The 16,039-nt window shown below is 33.1% G+C and overlaps 1 protein-coding gene across 22 annotated transcripts in view; it reads left to right on the plus strand.

The window, feature by feature from the left end:
- The window catches only part of PPIP5K2 (diphosphoinositol pentakisphosphate kinase 2), an 81,221-nt gene that overhangs the window by 16,555 nt on the left and 48,627 nt on the right, over positions 1–16,039 (plus strand). For all 22 annotated transcript variants that reach the window (XM_063665097.1, XM_063665105.1, XM_063665106.1 and 19 more), the window contains 8 exons: positions 17–107; positions 1,620–1,705; positions 8,027–8,181; positions 9,439–9,540; positions 10,658–10,819; positions 12,783–12,904; positions 14,174–14,275; positions 15,374–15,460. In XM_063665097.1, coding sequence (XP_063521167.1) covers positions 17–107; positions 1,620–1,705; positions 8,027–8,181; positions 9,439–9,540; positions 10,658–10,819; positions 12,783–12,904; positions 14,174–14,275; positions 15,374–15,460 — 907 coding nt within the window. The remainder of the gene's footprint in view (positions 1–16; positions 108–1,619; positions 1,706–8,026; positions 8,182–9,438; positions 9,541–10,657; positions 10,820–12,782; positions 12,905–14,173; positions 14,276–15,373; positions 15,461–16,039) is intronic.

Genomic DNA, 16,039 nt, shown 5'->3' on the forward strand with positions numbered 1-16,039 from the left:
TAATATGTGTTCTTAGGATTTCCACTGGACAAAGCGGTTGCCTATGCAAAACTCAGGAATCCATTTGTAATCAATGACTTGAATATGCAGTATCTCATACAAGATAGGTGAGTGGTGAAGTTGGCTGAATTAAGGGAAGGAAAAATAACATTAATTTAGTACCTACTGTACACTGACATGGCATCAGATGTTTTTGCATTATTAATTCATTGTACTTTCAAAATAATACTCAGAAATAGTTATTTATTACCTAATTTTACAGATGAGGAATCTTGATAATTAGGAAGATTGATTAATCTACCCAAAGTCACAAGTAGTTCCCTACGTAGTAGGACAAAGACTTAACCGAGATTGTTTAATTTTCAGAGCCTACTAAACCATTCAAAGTTATGAGCACTTTTTCTGTCATGAGACTGATGATGAAATTAGGACTTTACTCATTATAACTAGATTTTTTTTTTTTTTTCTGAGATGGAGTCTGGCTCTGTCGCCCAGGCTGGAGTGCAGTGGCGGGATCTCTGCTCACTGCAAGCTCTGCCTCCCAGGTTCCCGCCATTCTCCTGCCTCAGCCTCCCGAGTAGCTGGGATTACAGGCGCCCACCATCACGCCTGGCTAATTTTTTGTATTTTTAGTAGAGACAGGGTTTCACCGTGTTAGCCGGGATGGTTTTGATCTGACCTTGTGATCCGCCCGCCTCGGCCTCCCAAAGTGCTGGGATTACAGGCATGAGCCACCGCGCCCAGCCTATAACTAGATTTTTTAAATGGTAAAGTATACCTATTTTGAAAAATTTCTAATAAATTATAAAATATGAGTGTATTTATGTATTTCATTCAATCGATGTTTCACTCCTATAGCTATTCTCATAATCTCACCAGCATTCTATTTTCTTGTGTTACCATTACAATATGAGATTTTATGTATATGAAAAATGCTTTGTAAATATGAGACCTTATGGTTTTTTCACTCTGCTATTTTTTTCTATTCTTCCAGAGAGTAACATTATTAATATCTAAAATTTAAAACATTTTCTCTACATTTACATATTAATTCATATATATTTATATATATACAGCTATAGCTATAGAAATGTATGTTCGTTTTAAATGGTTTGAAAAGTAAAAGCGTACCAAAAGCCATTTAATCTTGTCACTGTATCTATCATATTTTTTCCTATAGAAAGCAATACATACATACAATCACATTTTACCAAATTAGAATCACTTTTCTTTAGTATACTGTGAACATTTCTCCATGTCATTAAATACTATTTGAGCATAAGGTTTTTAATGCTTAGGTAATATTCTATCATTGTGATAATATCAACTTTATTCAGCCATTTTTAAAATACATTTATGTTCTCAGTTTTAATAATTAGTTCCTCAATAAGCTAGAAAAGAATTGTGCATAAATTTTTGTTCTTATTGCTGAATATTTCCTTAGAATACCTTTTTTGAATATTTGAAGTGACATTTGTTTATTTTAAAAATAAAAAGCGTTGAGATATATACCCTTTTTAGTTGTAGAACAATAATAATGTCTTTTAAGAAAACTACAATAATATATTCATTGTGAAATGGAGCAATAAAACAATAAGGATGTTTCCCTTTTTCTTCAGGAGAGAAGTATATAGTATTCTTCAAGCTGAAGGTATTTTACTTCCTCGTTATGCAATTTTGAACCGTGACCCAAATAATCCCAAAGGTAAGAGTAAGAGATTTTAGGTAAGCTTCCTTTGCCACTTGACATACTTTTGGGCCACATTCTTACAATAATTAACTGTAAGGAATTTAAAGAATTCGTGGTATTCTATTCCATTTAAAAAAATAATCTAAACAGACAAACATATTCAATTAAAAGGTGACACTGAGTTAAAAGGCTACCTAATAATTTAGGAATTATTTATCCTTCTCTTCTTTGGCCTACCTTTGACATATCTCTAAGAATCATGAGTTAGAATTTTGAAATTACATACAAGTAAATTTGTATTGATTAAGGGTGAACAAGTGATTTATCTATCACTATTGAATTAAGTATTAGAAACTTCATGCTACAATGCCAGAAACTGAATACTGGCCAAGAATTTGGAAATACAGTTGGCCCTGGAACAGCATGGGTTTGAACTGTGCTGGCCTGCTTATTCACGGAATAAACATGAATTGAAAATACAGGATTCGTGGGTCCCACATATACTGATAGCCAACTTTTCATTTACATGGATTCTGCAGAGCCAACTGTGGGACTTGAGTATGTGAAGATTTTGGTATACGAGGGGGTTCCTGGAACCAGTCACTGCATAGAAAAAGGGGCAACAGTACTTCTAAGTATTTATTAATATTTTAAAGCACTGTTTGCTCCTTTTTTTTCTGGTTATCTAAAACATAGGATGGAAGCTATACCTAACTTAGTCTCAAGGCAAGATACGTGTTTGTCTTAAGAGTTAACATTCTGTTCACACTTAGTATTGTGGGGAATTTTGATGAATTTGTCATACCTTAAACCATCTTTTATTAAAAACTAGGGGGAAGGCAGAACAGGATGGCCAAATATACCCTCCAGTGATTGTCCCACTCCCCACAGGAACACCAAATTATAAACTAGCCATGCAAGAATGCACCTTCATAAGAACCAAAAAATTAGTCCACCAAGGTGGTGCCTCTAGGAGTCAGCAAGAGTTTGTAGCATTCCTGGACTTAGGGCGCCCCCTAGTGCTAATACAGCTGCAGTGACCTCAGGCTTAGATCATAACACTTAGCCTTTTTTGAATATGTGGAAAGCTTTCTCAAGAAGGATGGACACAAACAAGCCCAAACGGTGAAGACTGAAATAAATAACTTGTAAATACCCAGACATCAGTGAATGTCTACAAGCATCAAGAACATCCAGAAAAATGTGACCTCACCAAACAAACTAAATAAGGTGCCAGTTACCAATCCTGGAGTGATGGAGATATGTGACCTTTCAGACAGAGAATTCAAAATAGCTGTCTTGAGGAAGCTGAAGAACTTCAATGTAACATGGAGAAGGAATCAGAATTGTATCATGAGGAATTAACAAAGAGATTGAAATAATTCAAAACAAACCAAAATTCTGGAACTGAAAAATTCAGTTGACAAACTGAAATATACATCAGAGCCTCTCAACAGCAAAGTGGATCAAGTAGAAGAATTAGTGAGCTTGAAGACTGGCTATGTGAAAATCCATAGCCAGAGGAGAAAGAGAGGAAAAGAATGAAACACACTTACAGGACTAAAGAGACCTGACACAGGAGCTTGAACAAACTTCCCAGGTAGCACTTTTCATCTTTTTAGCCCACTCCTTTCTTCATTTTTCTTTAAGAACTTTGGGACCTACGTAGTTAATAAGGGGAAGGGAAAATGTTAAAAGAAAATCTTAAAAATAGCCTCAAAGGGACAAATGCAAGAATTAGTGCTCTTAAAGAGAACATAGATCATGGTAGAAAGTTTATTGAAATAAACAATAACAGAACTTTCCAAACCTAAAGAAAGATATGAATATCCATAGGTCATAGAAGAATATGAAGATTTAACCCAAATAAGACTATCTCAAGGCATATATTAATTAAACTTTCAAAGGTCAAGGATAAAAAAAGATCCTTGAAGCACCCAGAGAATAGATGTATATAACATGTAAAGAAGCTCTGATACCACTGGCAGCTGACATCTAAGCAGAAAGCTTATAGGCTAGGAGAGAGTGTGATGGCATTTAAAGTGTTGAAGGAAAAACAAAACTTCCAACCTAGAATATTCTGCTCAGCAAAATTATCCTTCAAACATGAAGACATAATAGACTTTACTAAACAGAAGCTGAGGGATTCATGAATTACCAGTATCCTGGAATTTTTCTATCCTTATAGAATAGGATAGGAAAAAGATCTTACAGATCTTTTACGGAAATGCTAAAAGGAGTTCATCAATCTAATAGAAAAAGACGTTAAAAATAAGAAATCATCTGGGCCCGGTGCAGTGGCTCACGCCTGTAATCCCAACACTTTGGGAGGCCAAGGTGGGTGGATCACGAGGTCAGGAGATGGAGACCATCCTGGCTAACATGGTGAAACCCCATCTCTACTAAAAATACAAAAAAAATTAGCCGGGTATGGTGGCGGGCGCCTGTAGTCCCAGCTACTCGGGAGGCTGAGGCAGGAGAATGGCATGAACCCAGGAGGCGGAGCTTGCAGTGAGCCAAGATGGCGCCGCTGCACTCCAGCCTGGGCGACTGAGCAAGACTCCGTCTCAAAAAAAAAAAAAAAAAATTCAAGAAATCATCTGAATGTGTAAAACTCACTGGTAATAGTAAGTACACAGATAAATACGTAATACTCTAACACTGTCATTGTGGTGTACAAACCTCTTATATATTTCATAGGAAGACTAAAAGGCAAACCTGTCAGCAATAATAACTACAACAACATTTTACGAGTATAGAAACATAAAAAGAGAGACAACAAAAAGTCAAAACATGGATGGAGGGAAATGGAGTTAAAATGTAGAGTTTTTAAAATTTTCTCTTTTTATTTTCTTTGTAATCAGAGTTAAGTTGTCATCAATTTAAAATAATTGCAATAAAATGTTATTTGTAAGCCTTATGGTAATCACAAAACAAAAACCTGTAACAGATACACAAAAAATAAAAAGAAATTAAAACATACTACCAGAGAGAATTACATATGTATACGTGTTTGAGACAGGGTCTTGCTCTTCACCCATGTTGAAGTGAAGTGGCGTGATCACTTTTCACTGTAGCCTCGACTCCCAAGTGATTCTCACACTTCAGCTTCCTGAGTAGCTGGGACTACAAGCACAAGCCACCAGGCCGAAGTAATTATTTTTTGTAGAGACAGGATCTCACTGTGTAGCCCAGGCTGGTTTCAAAACTCCTTGGCTCATGTGATCCTCCTGTCTCAGACTCCCAAAGTGCTGGGGACCATCATGCCCAGGCAGAAAATCACTTTCCCACAAAGGAAGATAGGACAGGAAGGAAGGAAGGGAGGACAAAAAAATAGAAACCTCAGAAAACAAATACCAAAATAGCAGAAGCAAGTCTTTACCTATCAATAATAATGTGAATGCAAATGAGCTAAATTCTTGCATCAAAACACTTAGAGTTGCTAAATGGATTAAAAAAAAAAAGATCCAACTCTATACTCTATACTGTCTACATATGATCATTTCAATTGATGGAGAAAAAGCATTTGATAAAATTAAACATACCTTCTTGATAAAATCTCTCGAAAAACTGGGTATAGAATGAACTTACCTCTATGTGATAAAAGCCCTATATGACAAACCCACAGCTAACATTATACTGAACAGGGAAAAGATGAAAATATTTCCTCTAAGACTTGGAACAAGACAAGGATGTCTACTTTCATCTCTTTTATTCAACATAATACTGGAAATTATAGCCAGAGAAATGAGGGAAGAGAAGGAAATAAAGGGCATCCAAATTGAAAAGAAAGGAGTTAAATTATTCTTGTTTATAGATGATATGATCTTATAGTTAGAAAATCCTAGAGTCGTTACCACAAAACTGTTAGAACAAGTTCAGTAAAGTTGCAGGATACAATATCAACTTACAAAAATCCATAGCATTTCTATATGCAAACAGCAAACAATCTGAAAAAGAAACCAAAAAAATTAAAAAGTAATCCCATTTACAATAGCTACAAATAAATTAAATACCTTGGAATTCACTTAAAGAAATGAAAGATCTCTTCTACAATGAAAACCATAAAATGCTGATGAAAAAAATTGAAGAGAACACACAAAAAATGGAAAAATACTCCATTTTCATAGATTGAAAGAATCAGTATTGTTAAAATTGCCATACTACCCAAAGCCATCTACAGATTCAATGCAGTCAGAATAGCAAAGACATTCTTCACAGAAATAGAAAAAAATACTAAAATTTATATGGAACCACAAAAAACTCAGAATAGCCATAGCCAGCCTGAGCAAAAACAACAAAACTGGAGGAATCACATTATTTGACTTCAAGTTATACTGCTAAGCTATAGTAACCAAAACAGGATGGTACTGGCGTCAAAATATAGACCAATGGAACAGAATGCAGAATCCAGAAAAAAATACACACATTTGCAGTTAACTCATTTTCGACAAAGTTGACCAGAATGTCCACTGGGGAAAGGACAGTGTCTTCAGTAAGTAGTGTTGGGAAAACTTGATATCTATATCCAGAATGAAATAGGCCCCTATCTCTCTCCATTTACATAATCAAAATGGATTAAATACTTAAATCTAAGACCTGAAGCTATGCAACTACTAGAAGAAAACACTGTAGAAACACTCCAGGATACTGGTCTGGGCAAAGATTTCTTGAGTAAGACCTCAGAAACCCAGGCAACCAAAGCAAAAATATACTAATGGGATCATATCAACCTAAAAGGCTTCTGCACAGCAAAGGAAACAATACAGTGAAGAGACAGTCCACAGAATGGGAGGAGATATTTGTAAACTACCCATTTGAGAAGGGACTAATAACCAGAATATATAAGAAGCTCAAACAGCTCTGTAGGAAAAAAATCTAATTAAAATATGGGCAAAAGATTCGAACAGATTTTTCTCAAAGGAAGACACACAAGTGGCCAATAGGTATATGAAAATATGCTCAACGTCACCAATCATCAGAGAAATGCAAATCAAATCTGTAATGAAATACCAACTCATCCCAGTTAAAATGGCTTTTATCAAGTAGACAAGCAATAAGAAATGTTTGTGAGGATGTGGAGAAAGGGAATACTGTTGGTGGGAATGTAAATTAGTAAAGCCACTATTGAGAACAAAATGGAGGTTCCTCAAAAAACTAAAAATAGAGCTACCATATGATCTTGCAATCCCACTGCTGGGTATATGTCCAAAAAAGAGGAAATCAGTATATTGAAGAGATATTTGCACTCATGTTTATTGCAGCACCACTTGGAATAGCCAGTATAGAAACAACCTAAGGGTCCATTAATGGATGGATAAAGAAAATGTGGTACCTATAGATAATGGTATATTATTCAGCTATAAAAATAATGAAATCCTGTCATTTGCAACAACATGGATGGAACTGGAGGTCTTATGTTAAGTGAGATAAGCCAGGCAAGAAAGAAATATTGCATGTTTTCACATGTGGGAGCTTAAAAAAAAGATGAACTCTTAGAGCTTGAGCGTAGAATAATTGTTACTGGAGGGAAGGGTTGCAAGGATGACGGGGATGAAGTGAGGATGGTTAGTGAGTATAGCAATACAGTTAGAATAAATAAGATCCAGTATTTGGTAGCATAATAGGGTAACTATAGTTTACAATAATTTATTTTATATTTTGAAATAACTAAGAGTGAAATTAGAATGTTCCTAACACAAAGAAATGATAAATGTTTGAGGTGGTGAATACCCCAACTATTCCAGTTTGATTATTACACATTGTATGCCTGTATCAGAATTTCACATGGACCGCAAAAATATATACAACTACTATGTACCCATGATGATTAAAAATAACATTTAAAAAAGATATAAAGTAATCATCATCTGAAACAAGAAACTTTTCTTGTCTAGAGGTAAAAAATTAACTTTCTAATTGAATTGCTGGCTTACTTAGCATATAAGTTACTTTCTAACTTAAATAACTTCATGTTTTACGATATCTGTGATACGAATAATCTCACAGTTTTCAGAAGATGGTGGCATTCTTGAGTTACTTCTCAGTCTTTCTTGATATAATAATTTCATGTCTAACTTTGAATTCTGTGGTGTGATAGTGTGAAATGGTAAGTCTGTAAAATTTTGAAGAACTATAGCTTTTAGTGCCATATGTATCATAAATGTTGGCACATGTTATTTACATAAACATGGATAATTAAAATCAAGTAAGTACATTATCCAAGTTTACTTTTCTTTTATGGTCTTTTAGTAAAAAAGTCCTTGATAATAATGTGGTGTCCTGATAATATAATAAGAATATGTGATATTTCTTGCAATTGTGTTTGTTTTATAGAATGTAATCTGATTGAAGGGGAAGATCACGTAGAAGTAAATGGGGAAGTTTTTCAAAAGCCATTTGTAGAAAAGCCAGTCAGTGCAGAAGATCACAATGTTTACATTTATTACCCAACTTCTGCTGGTGGTGGAAGTCAAAGACTCTTTAGAAAGGTAACACCTTTGTAACTTTTGTATGAATACTCTTCTTTATACATTGTCATGTGTTATTAAAAGCAATCAAGCATTTAATTATGGTTAAATATTGAACTCTTGAAAATATCATTTAGAGGTAAGTTTATAAAACTGATATACTTTGTTAGAAAAGCATGGCATCATTTTAGTTATTTAATGTTGTTAAATAGAATTTCTGCCTGCAGAATGCCAGGAAAGATACTTGACTTTTCTTTTCCCTCCCATTTTGTATATCTGTCAAACTACAAATTCACTTAAGCAGTAGCAGTCTTTTAGAATAATGGCCCAGAAAAATAACAGCTCATAGAAAAAGTAACACTAATAACTTTACATACATGAAAGTATACTTAATTGTACTCAAATGCAAATTAAATTGAGATATAATGACATTGTAATGTCATTTTATCTTTTTGGATTGACAAAGATAAAAAATATTGAGCTAGTTGAGAAATAAGCACAAGGCCAAACATTGTTGGCAGAAATACAAAGCAATGTAGCCTCTTAACAACATAATTTAGCAATGTATCGGAATGTAAAATGCATATACATGTATAGAAATTGATGGAAATTCAAATTAAGAACACAGTGAGATACCATTTTAACATCCATTAAAGTAGCAGATATTAAGAAGCCTAACAATAACAAGTGTAAACAAGGATGTAGAACAGTGAAAACTTACACATTGCTGATGAGACCCTACATTGTTAAAATAGTTGATAAAGATTTTTCATTATCTTCACAAGTTGCATATGAGCACATTCTATTAATGAGCAGTTCCACTTTTATTATATACTTTAGAAACACTTATACATGTTTGCTGTTGGGACACATAAGAATGTTGAAAGCAACATTGTTGTAATCACCAAAGCTTGGAAAACAACCTAAACATACATTAATAGGAGAATGGATAAATTCTGGTGTATTTACACAGTGGAAGATCTAGAATAGTAAAAATGAACAAGCTTGAGTTACATGCAGCAACCTGGATGAATCTTAGGAACATAATTCTTAATGTTCATTGTATTTCTGTTTTCTTTAATATGTAAGTTATGGTAACAATAGAGACTACTATAGTGCCAAGTATGTAGTAAGTTTTGTTAAATATTTGTGGATTAAAAAATGTATTTGAAAATGTCTAAGATGGAAATAGATGGTAAATAAACTATTTGTCATTTTATCATAAAAATGAGGGAAATTATTTGCTTTTTTATATCGATGGACATCTTTTGTTTTCAGATTGGCAGTAGAAGTAGTGTTTATTCTCCAGAAAGCAATGTACGAAAAACAGGCTCATATATATATGAAGAGTTTATGCCCACAGATGGTACTGATGTTAAGGTAGGATTGATTAAAATAGGTTTTAGTTTTATATTTCAAGTTTACCAATGATATCAGAAAAACTAGTTAATCTTTAGCTATATCTAACCTTTATTCTGGATCTCTTTCTTTTTGATTAGGGATTCCTCATGTTTTGTACCATCAACATCTTTAGCAGTCTGAAGCCTATGGACTCTTTTTTAAGAGTGGTGTTTTTAAATGCTTTAAACATGTAAGATTTTGATGGAGACAAATTTTATTCAAATATAATAAAATATTTAAAAACCAACTTTGTGTTACACATAATATGTCTTTAAAGGGGCATTAAATAATAAGATACCAGGGATAAAGGTCTAATAACCACCACAGTTTCCAAGCAGTGATTAGTTTAAGTGAGGTTTTGAGATCTGTGACAACCGTGATGTGATATAAAACATGTCTGTCATTTTAGTTGATGACAAATAGGTCTTAATCGCTTTACCTTCAGCCATTCTCTCTCTAACCAGAATGTTTTCTAAAGTATAAATCCGAGTATGAATCCTTAAAAATTCTCTAGTGGATCCTTATTGACCACAGGATAATAACCAGATTCATAATCCTGCCATACAAGATATTTCAGTCTGTCCTCTGTTTGTCTTATAAACCTCATTTCTTACAGTATAAACTACATCAGATAACTTGCCAATACCTGAATACATCATGCTGTTCATGCCTCTTTCTTTTACTTTTCTTCTCTTACCTGCACTCAGATTCATGCCCTCACCCTTTTAAAGATGTTCTTTTGGAAGGTTTTTTTTTCCTGTAAGTTTTATAGTTATTCGCATCTCTCATTTGTTAAACTAAAACAATTTGAGGAGAGCGATCACATTGTATACATCCTAGTATTCCCTCATAATACTCAATATAATAGTTTTCTATAGAGAATGAAACTTCACTTTACCAATTTTGCCATATAATGATTACTTACAACCTTTCCCAATGAACCGAAAATTTGGGCATGTAAAATAGAAAGATGTGTCTACTAGCCTGGATTCTGAACTATTTTTTAGTTATTTTTTCATTGTATTTGTTGTCTGTTGGTTACACACACACACACACATACATATATATTTATACATTTATTTAACATTTGTGAAAGGTTTATACAGTGGGTCCAGATTATGCCCATGCTGAAGCTCGAAAATCTCCAGCCCTTGATGGCAAGGTGGAACGAGACAGTGAAGGAAAAGAAGTAAGATACCCTGTTATTCTCAATGCACGAGAGAAATTAATTGCTTGGAAAGTCTGCCTTGCTTTTAAGGTAAGATGTTATACAAGCCTATAGATCCGTATAAAGGTAAATTCTAATTTTCTTTTTTGACTAAGACATTATTGGTGCTTATAATTGGAGAAGTAAACCAAGAAAGTAGTTAATACATCTGAATGGTTCATGTACTTTTCAAGGGATTCTTGTGGTGCCAATATATTCTTTTGTATTATATAAAAGAAAACCTGGTCAGTTTATTCAGAAATTAAAAATAAAATTAAAATTCAGAAATGACTCAGCTGATCAGTGTTTTAGGGTTATTGTCTAGCATACTTTTTGAAACTGGCTTTAAGTGTTACTTTCATAGAATTGGTAAGATTTTTTTGTTGAATGAAAACAGTTCTCAGTGGTCTATGTTCATGAAAACAATATAAAAACATTTCTTTTTTTTTTTTTTTTTTGAGACGGAGTCTCACTGTCACCCAGGCTGGAGTGCAGTGGCACGATCTCGGCTCACTGCAACCTCTGCCTCCCGGGTTCAAGCGATTCTCCTGCCTCAGCCTCCAGAGTAGCTGGGATTACAGGCACCCACCACCACGCCCGGCTTATTTTTGTATTTTTAGAAGAGAGGGTGTTTCGCCACGTTGGCCAGGCTCATCTCAAACTCCTGACCTCATGATCCGCCCACCTCGGCTTCCCAAAGTGCTGGAATTACAGGTGTGAGCCACTGCACCCAGCCAAAACCATTTCTTGAAAAAAACTTTTTTACTTCTGACATTTGACTAATTCTCTCAATCTATATTGTTAAGTTTCTTCCTAACTACTGTATAGTAAAGATTTAAATAGAAGTACTACAACCTTCCTTTAATGAAGGATAAAAATTTTACCTTTTTGAAATCTTAAAGACTAGTATATATTACTGGTTATTAAATAATAAAGAATTACTTTGTGCCTTAATAATTTGAAGTGTCTTTCATGGAAGGAATGTTAGCCTGTAAATAAGTTTTAATAGCTTTATAGAAATCCTTTTATTATGCTAGGATTCTGAAAGCTGTGACAAAAAATCACATTATACTAATACCTGATGATTGAACTTAAAATGTAGATCAGAAAGTTCTTAGAGCCTGAGTGGCAAATTCATGCCTTTTGGCCATTTTCTTCTCCCAGATAAAGTAAATTTATTACAGGTGTTCACGAATATGTGGTATTAGGGGTTTAAAAGATCACAGGATTTCGACCGGGCATGGTGGCTCACATCCATAATCCCAGCACTTTAGGGGTGCTGAGGTAGGTGGATCACTTGAGGCCAGGAACTCCAGACCAGCCTAGCTAACATAGCAAAACCCTGTCTCTACTAAAAATACAAAAATTAGCATTGTGGTGGCTCACGCCTGTAATCCCAGCTACTCTGGTGGCTGAGGCACAAGAATTCCTTGAACCTGGGAAGTGGAGGTTGCAGTGAGCCAAGATTGTGCCACTGTACTCTAGCCTGGGTGACAGAGCGACACTACCTCTCAAAACCAAACAAAACAGATCACAAGATTTCCTCTGGAATATGTCCTCAAAACTATTCTCCACGTCCACGTCCATCCTTCTTCTTTTTTTTTTTTTTTTTTTGTTGATTAACATGGTGTAATTTCTGCTAGTGCCAAGTTTTTTGTTTTTTTTTTTTATCAGATCCTTTAAAAATTTCGCTTTTGTTTTTAAATTAAATGTTAATTGAAGAACTTTGTGATCAAATATATTATTTTTGGGCCTCTGTAGTCCCTTCTGCATTATTGTTCTACATCTACTTTATGATGAAAGACTTAAATAATCATATAGCCTCTATAATGTATTTTCAGAGTACTCAAGTTACGAATAAGTAATTTCTTTCATTTCTTATTATGAAGCAAACCACTATATAGTAATATACTTTTAAGCATTTATAAAATTTGATATGTTCTGATACGACTAGAAAACTGTGAATCTTAATAATTTAAATAAAACCTTAAAGTTTATAACTTATTTTAAATAGCAAACAGTTTGTGGCTTTGATTTGTTACGGGCCAATGGACAGTCCTATGTCTGTGATGTCAATGGCTTCAGTTTTGTGAAAAATTCCATGAAGTATTATGACGACTGTGCAAAAATACTTGGGTAAGAATTTTGAAAATTTTCTTTTTACCTTCATATACTAGTTATTCAGAAACCAAATAACTGTTAACATTAAATGGTCAGGGTTTTTAAGCGTTCTAGAGTAAAGATCAGTGTTCATAAAATGATACCCCCAGAGACTATGCCAGATCCTGAATTATACTTTGGCTTATCAAAGACAGATTAATTTATGATCAGTATAGATGAAAACCTTTAACTTCATATGTTTACAAATACTATAACATGTTGATTATTAGTCAAAAGTTTATTTGTTAGAATACCTTATTCCTCAAATTTTTGCCATGTAGTTATAGTGGAAAAGGTTTTCTTCTACTTAATGGACAAAATTAACATTCATGAAATAAACAGAGTAAAATAGAAATATTTAGAATTCATGACTCTTTTGCATGACAATTCATTCTACAAGCATATATTACTTGATGATATTTTCATAAGATTATCAAGTGAATGTAAAAAAATTGTTGTAGGTAGAAATGCCATTTTTATATTCTTCAACCTGTTTTCTTTATACCTTGATTCAGAAGACTAGCAAGGCAATAACTGTTTTTAAGACATTTCCAGGTATATATGACAAATCCATAGGAAACTTACATTAAAAAATGTTCAATAATTGGAGCTAGCTTTTATACTGGTTAAGTATCCCTTATCCAAAATGCATGGGACCAGAAGTGTTTTGGATTTCAGATTTTCAGATTAAGAACATTTAACCCATAGTATGTTTCAAAGATTTACAAACTTACACTTAAAGTGATGTTAGGGAGAGTTTACTAAATTTTAGCATAAATAAATGCTAAATTTAAACAAAGCCAAAAAGTAAACATTTTTCCATTTTTAACCCTATTAGTATAGTAGTGATTTGTTAAGATGAACACAGTATTTAGAGTAGCATTATAGATGTTCAATAAACTGATAAGAATTTATCAGTAGCCACACTGAAGAGACAATCTTGAATTTCAGAATGTATGTAATTAGATGTGATGTAATTATAGTGATTTCTTTGAATCCAATGTTGATTGATATTTTAAAACTAAAGTAAATAATCTAAAATTTGTGAAATCCCATTGATGTGTCTAATATATCAATTTAGAACTGCTGATTTTTATTTTTTCTTGATCAGAATTGATTCTGTGGGTTATTTTTTATGTGATGTAATCACTAGATAGTTTAATTCTTATGATTCTCATTCTCATTAAGTACCCAGTTTTGTCTTAAAATGTACTAATTTTAAATCTTTTCTTTTTTGTCTTGAAGAAATATTGTAATGCGAGAACTTGCTCCACAGTTTCATATTCCATGGTCAATACCCTTAGAAGCTGAAGATATCCCAATTGTACCAACTACATCTGGAACTATGTAAGTCTGAATTATTTTCATTTCGAAATTGAGTTTTCCTTGTCATCTGTGCTATTAAGATAAAAATTAAATTTCTGAATGATGATTAGACACTTTAGTGTGTATGATTTCATATGATTCAGCTTGAAGATAGAGGAGTAGATTATACGTATTTATAAGGGTCCACTAATTGTTACAAATAAACTACTGAAACATGCCTGGATAATTATAGAATTGTTTAATCAAGCCATAAAATAAAAAAGGTACCAATAGGAATGTTACTTAAAGGTTCATAGTGGTCTTACAACTTTTGCTCTCTCAAGTCATATCTTGCATGATTATACCAGTATTGCCAAAATGTTTTATAACATTCTCTTACTGAAAATTATTCCTTTAAATTCATGTCAGTTGACTGAATGCTTTTTTTTCACAACTTAGATATTTATATTAACACATTAAGTATCCTGACACATACTGATGATGAGGGGAACTGATTTTGTTTTTAATCAGCATTTTTCATACTGATTTAACACGCAAGTGTTAAATAAAATTATTTTCAGGTAACTCAATTGATAATCCTGCAGGGTTATGTTCTGCAGTTCACACTTCAGCACACACTAGATTATACCTCTGAATTCTAGCATGCTTCTAAGATGATTTTATCTTCCAGTAATTTGAGTTGTAAATACTTGTCCTCCTTACATGGGCAAAACTTAGCAAATATATTAAATATAGCAACCATCATGTAAAGCTTTATTTTGATTTAATGAAGTCTCAGTCTGTAGTGACCTAATGCTATGGATCAGATATTTAAGAAAGCTCAGAAATTGTAGTCCATCTACTTTTATCCCAGAGTTAATGTAGCCATTTCTAGAGAAGAAAAGGTTGTATTCTATTATATAGCTTAATATCACCTCCCTCCCCCAGCTTCTTAAGTTCTTTTTGAATTTTATTTCATAAAGTTAAAACTAGATTGTTATAAGTATTATTCTTCATGGGAGAGATCTTGAAATAGTAAAAGATGGCTTTAAATAGATGACTAAATGTTCATATTAATCTGAATTATACAACACAAATCTTTTTTAGAGAATTAAGAACATATATATTTTTTCATTTTAGGATGGAACTTAGATGTGTCATAGCTGTTATACGTCATGGGGATCGAACACCAAAACAAAAAATGAAAATGGAAGTGAGACATCAGAAGTATGTTTTAAGATGAATAATTTAACATGCATGATATAATTTTAAGATTTCTGATAAGTGATCAACTCTTTTGATTAATACATCATATAGAAAAACTTTTATCTACTGTTTCTTGGCCATTTATATTTAAACCAGTGGATGCGTACAAAATCCATTTAAAATATGTTCATTAGCATCTAAAATTATTGTGGCAATATTCATAAATATCATCAGTCTGCCCTGGCTTTCATTTATTGTCATAAAGGTGTTCTATTTAATATTTGCTTATCACTCTCTTGTATTGCATTCTGAGAGTGAGTAATCCCTCAGCCTTTTAGAAGAAAATTAGTAGAATGAAAAGTTTCTGTTATTTCTATCCAGTGTTTGATTTGGAGATGATAAAATTTGAAAACCCTGAGCTATTAAGTATGTGTTGACACAAGTAATTTTCAATATATATGCAACGACTTCAGAAAATATATCATATTATGAACTATAATTGTATGTTTGGCTTCTGTGAAAAAACTTTGAAAAGTAGTATGATGATTATTAGTTTGGTATCATTTAGGAAAGTACTAAGTTTTATCAATCAAAGTTGAG

This window comes from Pongo pygmaeus, chromosome 4 (assembly GCF_028885625.2).
Source record: "Pongo pygmaeus isolate AG05252 chromosome 4, NHGRI_mPonPyg2-v2.0_pri, whole genome shotgun sequence".
Lineage (NCBI taxonomy): Eukaryota > Metazoa > Chordata > Mammalia > Primates > Hominidae > Pongo > Pongo pygmaeus.